This window comes from Odontesthes bonariensis, chromosome 12, assembly GCF_027942865.1.
Source record: "Odontesthes bonariensis isolate fOdoBon6 chromosome 12, fOdoBon6.hap1, whole genome shotgun sequence".
NCBI lineage: Eukaryota > Metazoa > Chordata > Actinopteri > Atheriniformes > Atherinopsidae > Odontesthes > Odontesthes bonariensis.
In genome coordinates this window covers 18,222,951-18,234,230 of record NC_134517.1, presented here as the reverse complement: position 1 = coordinate 18,234,230, position 11,280 = coordinate 18,222,951, and the positions used below count along the sequence as shown (strand labels likewise).

The window sequence follows — 11,280 nt, the reverse complement described above, 5'->3', positions numbered from 1 at the left end:
ATGGCTGTAGAAAAGAAGATGCAATATGTGCTGTATACATTTGATGTAACCTTATCAAAATGAAAATGCATGTGACTCATAAAACTAATTTTGTGTATTCTGGATATAGCGTATAATGGAACTGGAAGCAAGCGAGCCACCGCACAGCTTCATCTACATGGATGAGGCTGGCTTCAACCTCACAAAACGCAGAAGGCGTGGGCGAAATGTCATCGGGCACAGAGCGACAGTTGATGTGCCAGGCCAACGGGGCGGGAACATAACAATGGGTGCTGCCATCTCAGAATATGGTGCGCTAACGCATATTCCCCTTATTGGTCCATATAACACAGAGCGTCTAGTCACCTTTTTAGACGCTCTTTACAGGGATCTCATCCCTGAACATGAGAGGTCAGATTGGAGATGACTTGCCAAAGCATGTGGTAATTTGTGACAATGTCAGCTTCCATTGCTCAAACATCGTCAGGCAATGGTTTGCAGCTCACAATAGGATGCTGATGGAGTTCCTCCCACCCTACTCCCCATTCCTTAACCCCATTGAAGAGTTTTTCGCCAGCCACATACACAAATTACCCTTCTGGCTGCCATGGATGCGGCGTGTGAGGACATCACAGCAGATGCCTGCAGAGGCTGGATAAGACACTCAAGAAGCTTCTTTCCACGCTGCATCGCAAGAGATAATATTCAATGTGACGTGGATGAGAATATGTGGCCCAACAGACAGGAACGTCAACAGGTCTAGGAAGACTGTCTGCACTGTAACTCCTACAGCACTGTATGTACAGTTTTCCCTTACTAGATTGTAGGTTCACATTTCTACTTTTTCTTTGTGCTATGCAGTGCGTCTTTTCTTTTTTTTGTACAAATTACAAACAGTAAAAGGGTAATTGTGAATCTTGTCTCTTGTAATCAATCTCACACATGCACTAAGGTGTAAATTACAAAAATTGTCATCAAAACTTAGCCATAGTTTACATAAGAACATCCCTCCAGAGTACACTTTATATTGACAACATGACTAAGCAATTTGACTGTCTTATCCGTACACAAGGACTTGACATTCTGATGGCACTGACATGTTCATTGATACAGATATTTAGTTTTGAGATGAACTAAGGATTTTGAGCAAGAGTGGCTTTTGCAGCTCATCCATGGTGTTTTGCTATTTGTCCAAATAGTTTTGAGAAATGGCGTACTGTTTTGCAAATGGCGAGGATGATTCGAGAATTGTACCAAAGCGACTGAGAAACTGTAGCAGACTCAGAGGACTAAAAGACTCAAACATGACTTACCTAACAGATAAAACACTGCGATAAGATGCATAATGTTTTATATAGACTGTCAGAATTAATTCACCATTTGAAATAAGCCAGAAATGAAGTTTTCTGGTCCGGGCGGGCGTAATGAAGTAACTTCAATTCAAGAGGGAACAATGACGCAATAACGTAATGAAACATCTCCGAGGATGTTTGGTCGTGGCTGGCCTGGTTGAATCTCTCTGGTAGCGTCGACGGAGGTTAAAACGCGTTGAGTCACTACGTCGACTGACTTGCGTTTTCAAAAACGCGACGTTGTGGTGTGGAAAAGGTCCTTTGAATCAAATGGAAAGGGCATGTCGCGTCACACACGTCCGTCATCAGTTATAAAGCTGCTCACTCACCTGTTCACCGGACAAACAGCTGTGAGCTGCACCTGAAGGCACCTCTTTTTATTCTAACGTCCTCTTCCTCCAATCAGAGCCGTCCCGCGCCTCCGGGAATTTCCAGGACCTGGAGTTGGACCCCCCCACCCCCCAAACTGTGCCCAGAGTAACTTGATGAAAAAAACTTGTATGTTTTTGAGAGATGGTCCAACTTCACCTTGCACTTTCAACAAAAGCAGTCAAACGTTTCACATCTGGATGATTTGAGGTTTTAGTCCCACAAACATCTGTACAGCTGTTTAAATGCTATTCTAAGCCCCCCATTTGGAAACAGTTGAACTAGGTATATTACCATTTATTTTCTTTCCAGGCTTATTCTCTTTAATTGACAGGTTACTGCATAAATACATTCAAGGTATTTACATTTTATGCTTTCTCTATATTTGGGCTATTCTTATGATGCAGACCGACATCGTTTAAAGGTAGGGTAGCAGATCCTGGATTTTGAGTCCAGCGAAGCTGCATTTTGAAAATACACAGGTAAAAAGTCCCAACCCTTTTCTTCACTTTTCCCCCGAAGGCACGCCTCTAGAGTACATGAACGAGCACGAAGGTGCACGAGCGCTGTTCAGCAAGCATCGATCGTTGCCGTATTTAGTTTATGCTAACTATACGTTTAATAATGCTAGGTGCTAGCCAAGCTGGCTCTAGTTTAGCTTCCTGCCAAGCTTCTGGACGTTCACGGAGCTGGGTACGCGCACAGGGAGAAGGAGGGGGAGGGAGGAGCAGATTGCAGTTTGATAGACGGCATCAGTATCCAATCATTGTGAACGGTCCGTTCACAATGATTGGATACTGTTTTTCCTAGATTGTACGTTCTAGAGGCCACTAAAACTTTTCATATTTGTGTCAAAACTTTTAATTAATTGGTTGCAATGGGGGTGTGAAGAGTATTTCAAGCAATATGTAAAAAAATGTTCCAGAAAAAGATCCCCTACCCCGCCTTTAAGAGAAGAATCTTGTAAAGTACATCAAATTTGTGGCCCTTTCAAAGCATCAGAAGTTGTGTCTTTGATCACATGGCAGATAATTAGCTGCTCTACCAGAGGGACCATGACTTTCTTCAGGAACATTATGCTTCTATTTTATCACACCTTTGTGATAAAAGGTGTGCAGAGGAAGCGTGAGACAGAGGTTGAGAACTATCAAGCTCGTTCACCACGAGGAAATACCTCAACATAGCCTCCCCGATCAAGTCCAGTAAATCCTAACTGTGAAATTTAAAGCACTAGCCTTATTTTGGCTGAATTAAATATAGTCATTTCAGGTAGCTGATGCTAAACATGTAAAAGACTGTAGATTTAGCATGCAAACATGTAAGCTGAATGGTAGCCTTTTATTATTGTTGTGGAGTCAAATGGAGACAGAGGATTGATCATTAGTTCTTCTGAGATTAATGCTTGATGATAAATAACAGACGAGAGTCCGACTAAGTAAAAATGTCAAATTTAATGAGGTGAAAGTCAATTTCAGAACAGAAAACAAACAAAAAAAACAAAAAAAAAAAAACAAGTCCCTCGATGCCGTCACAGCTTAAAAAACAGGGTACCTTTCAGATATTACCAGAATAGTTCTGGCTGGGTACAAACTTAAAAAAAGATGGGGATGGATTCAAGGGGAAAGGAGTCATGGCTTGTGGCTCAGAAGCGTCCTGAACGCTCTCTGTCTCTGGAACGCCGTCTCTCGTGGTCGCGGCCGCCGCCGCCGCCGCCGCCCCCTCGGCCTCTGTCCCTGGAGCGGGATCGCCTTTCTCTCGATCGGGATCTGTGGCGGCTGTGGAAGTGAAGGCAGAGTATGAGGCACTGGAAACAACTACGCAGGTTCTGTGGGTGTGACCGAGCTCAAAGTGACGTCATGTTTATACCCCTTTCTGCGACGCCCGTAGAGCTCTCTCCTCAGCTCACGTGAGATGGGCTTCAGATGCATGAAGTTACAGAAGCCACCGCGGGTGCATTCCCTGCAGACAGCAGCAGCACAAACAGTTAAAAATATGTGAAATACTTATTTAAAACAGTTTCTACAATTAAAAGATTGACTGGGGTAGAGCAATATGGTCCTTCAGCCCAACATCTGCACTGTACAACAAGCAAACGCTAATTTCGTCACATATTACTGAGAAAAAAGTAGTTCTTTGCGAAGTTTTCTGTGACATGGAAGCACCAAAGAGGTGCTAATTTTCCACTCTGCATGCGGACAAACTGCTGACAGTTTAAAAACAGCATCATGTGTGATTTAAACTAATCCTGCTAAAATCAAAGCTCTGAAACTGCCCGGTGACACAGCAGTGCTTTTCAGACTGTTGGAGACAGAACTGATGCTCTTTAGTAGTGCAGAAGTAGATGAGACGCAGTCGACATGTAAAGAATCAACACAGCAGACCCTGCCTCTGTACGGTCAGTATTTACAAGCAAATGCAAACAATGGCACCTTATTCAGGACGTCTTTTTCTTTTTAGCGCTTTGTAAAAAAAAGACTAAGTGTGCTGCTTGATGGGAATCTTTCCCAGATATGCATCTTTGTAAACCTCTTTGTGAGCTCTGTTCTACCACGTAGCACTCACCCCATCTCATACTGGCGACAGCAGGCTTCTCTGAAGTCGGTGACAGGAGAGAGCTCGGCATGGATGGGCTGTCCATTAAACCACCTGTTGTTCAGGTCTATCACAGCCTTCTCAGCATCCTCTTCATTACGGAACTACAAAGGAAAAAAAAATACATCAAAAGATTCACAGCTCTGCAGCCAGGCTAAACATCATCGTGTCAGAAAGAAAAAGGGTGACGACATAGTCAGCATTTAGGTCCGACACTCACCTTCACATAAACATTGCCAACAAGGTGATCCCCGAGGTTGTCGCAAACGTTCATTTCCTCTACTTCTCCGTACTTCTCTTCCATCTCTGTGAAGACTTCCTGCGGGGAGGGGAGGAATAAAGCAAGCTGGACTTTAGGATCTTCACGTGAGCATTCGAGTGACAGCCCACTCGACCAACAGTTTGACATCTGAACAACAGCAGCTGTTGGTTTCATTCATTGAGGAAAAAAATACTGAACAATTTGGCGTTTAACAAGGTTTTATAGGCCGTAGGATGTCTTGGCCAGGACCAGTTCATTCCTGGAGTTGGATGGTGTTTCTACAGTCGCCTTTGTATAGGCTGCCTAGCTCTGATATACGACTCAACCTGCTATGATAGCTAAAAACAACCAATCCTTCATTTAGACAGAGACCGATTATTATTATTATTATTATATTTTTTTTAAAATTTATTTTTAAAAAAAATTATTAAAATGTTCAATTATTACCTCGTTAAAAATGCCAACATGCTGTACATATATGTTGTTAATTATAAATAAGGATTCTCGATACTCTTTAAATGCTCAGATTTTAAAAAAATGTTTTAGTAGGAAGTGCGGTCGCGGCTCGAGAATGATCGATACAACATAACAATCAACAGATGAGAATGAGTTACCTCAAAAAATTCATCATAGTGCTCCTGCATCTCCATGTCACTGATGGTACCTTGTGGGTTATAAGAGAGAATAATGAAAAGAAGAAATGGACAGAACTTTTCATTTCTGTTTTTTTCACAAGCTGACAAACGGGCTGTCTGAGGACACGTTACTGACCACCTCTAATGGCGGTCACAACCTGCTTTCAGTGGGGAGCACTATTAAATTCAATGAACACGTATTAATTGAACCTGAAACCTGAGAGAAGTCGGGTGCGACTACATGGGCTTGACGAAGGCCCCACCGCTCTTGTAATTACTGAGATTTTCACTAACATCTCATCTCTATTTTCTATTAGCTGCAGTTTGTTCGTTTGCTACTTGCAACATGGGCTAGTTCCTTCTTCTTCTTCTTCTGTTGGCTCTGGGGCAGTAAACACTACGACTCATGTCCCGTCTAGTGGTACAAAAAGGTATTACAAGAAAGTCTGAGCCACCCCAAGAGTCATTTAACTCAAAATGTATTGCATTTTCAGACTCGGTGCTTCGCAATAGTCAAATTTTTTTAAATGTTTTTTAACACTTGTTTGTTGTTATACAATCTAAACGCTAAACTGAGGCCAACTTACAACCAGACTGATGTCAGACAAAGAAAAAACTTACAAAATTTTACTTACAGGTCAGGCCATCAGCAGACTGGGCGCTGTTCTGAGGGTTCCTGTAAATATTCAGCAGGGCAATTGTCTGAAAGAAAAACATGTTGTTTTTGGATGATCAGAGTTGATCAAAACAAAGCCTGTCCGAGGAGGACCACTTTAAAGATATCAAATATGAACAGTGAAAATACAACACATATGACAAATTTTTCAGTCCTGAAATTATATAAACTTTCCAAAATATCAATGTCTTCTTTGGTGCTCATTTATTAAGCCCCTCTTTCTTCGTCTTTGATGAACGTACCACACACACTCCTCCCTCGCTCCCTTTATACCCAGATAGAATGAATAAATATATGCAGAAACAAGGCTTGTTGACTTAAAGCAGTACAATGTAACTTCTCAAAAAGCCCACTATGGAGCTCCCCCTACAGGCTTGGAGGTAATGTACGGTTACACTGTCGTAAATACAACACCCTTTCACTTTCACGTTTCAAGTTTGTTGACGAACCGGCGAGGAGTCGGAAGGTGCAAGCTATGTTGACCTAAAAGGTAAGAGTAATCAAATGTACCTGGGAGCGTGAGAGGGGTCTATTTGTTTTTGCGGTAGGTGTGCCAGAAAGCAAGTCGAAGTACTTCCGCTCAGCTCCCGGGTCGGTCCAGCAAAGTTACATAGCGCAGTTTTTCCAACTCAGACCCCCGAAGGTAGGGCTGAACGATTATGGAAAATAATCTAATTGCGATTTTTCGCGCCAATATTGCGATTGCGATGCGATTATTTTTTAAGGTCTTTGTCTTCTGTATTATTAAACAAAGACAAGCAATACATCATACAGTATGGCTAAAACTATATTACATTAATTTTAAACTGTTCTTTCCTGGAAGACAGACCTCTGTTATGATGACATGAGGTGATGCATGAATTGATGACTGACATTTTTATTTAACAAAACAGTATATTTGAACATACAACAATAGTATCTTTTGAGCTTACAAACATCTGAGCATAAAGTGTTGACAAGGAACAAGGAAACACATGCCATGAACCAAACTTCTACAGTAGTACAAATATGGTCTGTACTCACAAAACGATGCATTTAGAAGTTTGTACATAGTCCAGGAGATTATTATTATCAACACAAGCCTGATAGCTTCTCTGCTGCTAAAGCTGCGTCGACGTCACTTCCTTGATCTGGGAGCTTCAATGTAAGATGAGGGTTGATCTACTACTGTAGACAACAAAGTATATGCTATATTCTACATGAATTTTTATGTTGTAGAGTTGTGAATTTATTTTATCAATGGAGAAATTGAGCAGCCTTGCTTTGTTGTCTACAGTAGTAGATCAACCCTCATCTTACTTTGAAGCTCCCAGCTCCCAGAAGTGACGTCGACGCAGCTTTAGCAGCAGAAAAGCTATCAGGCTTGTGTTGATAATAATAAACTCCTGGACTATGTACAAACTTCCAAATGCATCGTTTTGTGAGTACAGACCATATTTGTACTACTGTAGAAGTTTGGTGTCATGGCATGTGATTTTAGTGTGGTAATTTTGGAGATACTGCCAGGGTCCGTTAGCGCTTGTAGCCTACTAAGCTATTCGGGATAAGCTAACTCGGCTAAGCTAACTCGGCTGATGTTCGGCCAAGATCGGAAAAACTTCGGGTGGGCTACTTGGCTGGATGTCACGGTTCAAATAACCCGGTGAATCTACTCCGAACCATCACTTTAAAACCAAAATAGTCCCACACGACTGATGTGCAGTTCCTCTTTGAAACTAGCATCCCCGCAGGGTCTGGTTCTGTTGAGCCTGAGGCTATTGTGTAGGTTACAGCTTTGCTTGCGAGTCCTCTCCGGTAGACTGTTTCATAACTTTGCTCCCCGTGTCACGTGACCTGAGTGCAGCCTCTGTGGTTAGACAATCTCGTTTGATCATATCACATGTTTTACTCGCGCATGTCACGTGAACAGAGTATAATGCAGCCTTTTTTTTTTTTTTAAATAATCGCAGCCTTTAGGATAAGAAAATTGCACTTGGTCATATCGCGATATTATCGCAAATGCAATATATCGTTCAGCCCTACCCGAAGGGCATAGGAGACAGGCCAATCGTAATATTAAAACTCATTCTAGCTGCACAATTTTTTTCAAGCTGTTATTTTAAGGTAGAAATGTTACATAGTAATGCTTTAAACTGCTGCAAGATGAATGCTTCTGGACTCATACTATTGCAGACATACTCAAATTATGGATATGGAGAAATGCGGAGCCAATTTTAACAAGTACAACAGACTAAACTGCAGTCTCTACAGGAGCCATTCCCAACCCTGGTTCTCGAGGCACCCTGACCTGCATGTTCTTCACATTCCCCAGCTCCAGCGAGACAGGAAATATGAGGGCATTTGTGTTCCTCATGTAAAGATGTGGAATGTAAATATAAAATATTACGTTGTAACACATACCCATTAAGAGCATAACCAAATTCTATATTGTGATCAAGATGCAATGCCTGAGCTAAATCAATGCAACTACATGCGAACAAGTGATCAGACAACTAACAGGGTACAGGTATGCTCTTTGCAGCCAAAATCAACCCATAATTTCCACAGCATTACAAACATCCTTTTGAGCTTTAGGTACCGATGGCCACGGTCTACTAATGAAATTACCTGACTAAATGTTGGCTTGTTGTGTAATCTGGAGCAGCGGTCGCCATGTCGGCAGGCACCAATTTTGAAATAAAAAGAACAGTTGACCCTGCAAAAGAAAAGAAAAAAAGACCATGAGAGTGAGAGGAGGTTAAGAAATCTTCAAAATCCATAGTTATAGTTGATTACAAGACGAGGTTATGAGCGCAAAGTATAAACTGTGCAAAGCATACTGGGGACTCTGTCGCAATAAGTTATGGGAGTCTTCTTTATTACAATCTATGCATGAACCGCAGTTAGAAACATTTCATTTCACATGAAGATGCACATTCAAGTACATTATCTTAATTACTGCACTTCTCTACATCTCCCTTACACTCACGTACGTTTATCTTATAGCTATATCAAATGATGGGCATAATTGAACAAATGTTCATGCATTGCAGCCTTTTTTTTTTTAAATTACATGCAACTTTCATGCCTTTTCATTAATGGATAAAGGTTTTTTTTAGCCGATTTTCAAGCTTTTACATCTAGACAGTTAACCAATTAGACAATGTGACAGAAGATGGATTAAAATAAGTTTGAAAACTGGCGTGACGACAAAGGCCTTTCAGGCTGCCCGGAGCAGTGGACATGTAGCCTCTTTCGGTACTTTGTCTACTGAGAGTGGATAGGGGTGATCTGAGGGAAGAAGTTGTGATGAAGGGCTGTATACTACTAGCATAAATAACTCACAGCGGGATTGGCTGCTCGATAACTCTGTTTTCACGGTAACAAAGGCGTGTGTCGGGTTCGCACACTCAATGTAGCCCTCGCTAATGCTAATTCAAACGCAGATGGTAGTTCATTTAACACCAATACTGAAGTTAAATATGACCATATATTCATAATCAAACAATAGAGGTTGATTCTCCTATTTTGCTTTCTATTGCCATCCTATCTCTGTTATGTACCCACACATTTTAAAAGCTTAACGGTCGCCGCGCGGTATTTATTTTAATGACGATAGTTAGCTAGCACTAGCAGCACACAGCGACAGCCAGCACATTGTTAAGAGCTGAAAACACCACAGAATATACAGCTGCTGGTCAAAGCAAGCTTTGTAGGAAGTAAACAAATACATTCAGTTGATTAACCAAGTTAACATTAATTACTTACTTATCTTTCTCTGTTCCAAAAATGGATGCCAGATATTCTGCCATCTTGGTGGCTCACCAGTGTTCAAACGAGCAGCATCAACGGGGTCACTTCCGTCTCACCAGATTCATAATAAAAGCATGTTTGACTGATTTTTTTTTTTTAAAGAAAACAAAAAACCCACACATTTACAACAGCCAATGGTCATTTTATTTATTTGTTATAATACACTACATTATTTAGTAGAAACATGTGAAGGAAGTCAACCTTACATTAAATCAAAGGAAAATCGCATCGATTGCGCAAATGTATTGGCTTTTTCATTTACCTTTATTTAGAAGGCAAGTCACTTTAACCGGAAACGTTTGTCAAAATGGGCGATTTTAGTTCCGAGTGGGATTCTAAAAAACAAAAGCATTCACAATTGTACGTGATTTCCTTACCAGTTGTTCTTTCTTGCCAAGCGCCAACACGCACACAAAAAGATGTGTTGTACGTGTACATTAGTAAGTGCATTTTAAAACACTGACTGACCACGCGGTTTTATGAAGTCCATGCGGCCTCTACTTAACTGCTTACTCTATTTTACAATGTATGTTTCAACACAAATTTGACCAATTTTAGCTGTCACCAACAGTTTTAAAGAAAGGAGAAATCAAGACACAATCTTTGCACAGCCACAGATTTTATTATTTATTTGTTTGGGAAACAGAGTATACATTTGTGCATCAAGACACATAGGCAACAGCGTGAATATGCCTATGATCAAAAGGAGAGTATACCATTAAATGAAGGGAAATTAAGACCTTGGTGGTTGACTGGAAGTGTACATGTTGTCATTGTGTGTAAATGTAATGAGTTGTGCTTTTTTTTTGTACAAAGCTGTCAATGACAAATAATTACAATTTGGTGAAAGCCTCACCTTTAAATACTAAAGCCACTTTACTTAAGGCTGTAACGAGAACTGCACAATGTACACCCAGCCCCAACACCTACAACGTGTTGATTAAATCATGCAAAAGTTGTTTCACATTGTATCACAGCCCTGAGCTGGCATGGTTTACAATTCTCTGAAACATCCATTGACAAAATTTACTTTACAATATTTACTTTATACAATAAACACTTTTTGTTGTTTATTGTATCATGTAGAATCGACACGTTTTTCAAGTTCTATTCAAAAAGTTCAAATGACGACTCTTTTCTTTTGTGGCTGTTAAATTTCTACAAAGGAAACAATAAGTTTATAAACCAAATAATTTTGCTACCTTCATTTACAAAATGTAACACTGCATCCTCCATCTTCCATTTGATCACGCATTTACTTTGGTTCTTTACAAAATGCTCAAATTTTGAACAAAAGCCTAGGGAGTTGATATTCTCTCTTTTTTTTATGTTTGCTTTAATCCACATTACAAAATGTAAATGTATTACTAATTGGAAGGGGTATGTTGTGTGTGATCTTATACTGAATTTCTTCTGTTGTCGTGGACATATTTATATGGGAGAAGCCAATTTATTACATTAGGGCTACAAATATATATGACATTTCATCAGTTTTAAGGACATCATCAGCAGTTGTAGCAAAGATTGGACTATTTCTATTAACATAGTGGCAAACTATTGGTCTCTGAATCATTCATATTATTTGGTTGCCACTTGCCCAAAAAGCTATTTTAGAATTGAAGC

At 40.5% G+C, this 11,280-nt stretch overlaps 1 protein-coding gene across 1 annotated transcript; it reads right to left on the bottom strand.

Annotated features, from left to right (window-relative positions):
- Positions 1-3,132: 3,132 nt before the first annotated feature.
- Positions 3,133-9,699, bottom strand: u2af1 (U2 small nuclear RNA auxiliary factor 1). Its single transcript, XM_075479443.1, has 8 exons — positions 9,613-9,699; positions 8,473-8,560; positions 5,825-5,891; positions 5,169-5,218; positions 4,513-4,611; positions 4,263-4,396; positions 3,567-3,659; positions 3,133-3,475 (listed from the first exon to the last, which is right to left on the bottom strand). Exons 1-8 carry the CDS (start codon positions 9,654-9,656, stop codon positions 3,343-3,345), a joined length of 708 nt encoding a protein of 235 aa, XP_075335558.1. The 5' UTR covers positions 9,657-9,699; the 3' UTR covers positions 3,133-3,342.
- Between the last annotated feature and the right edge of the window lie 1,581 nt (positions 9,700-11,280).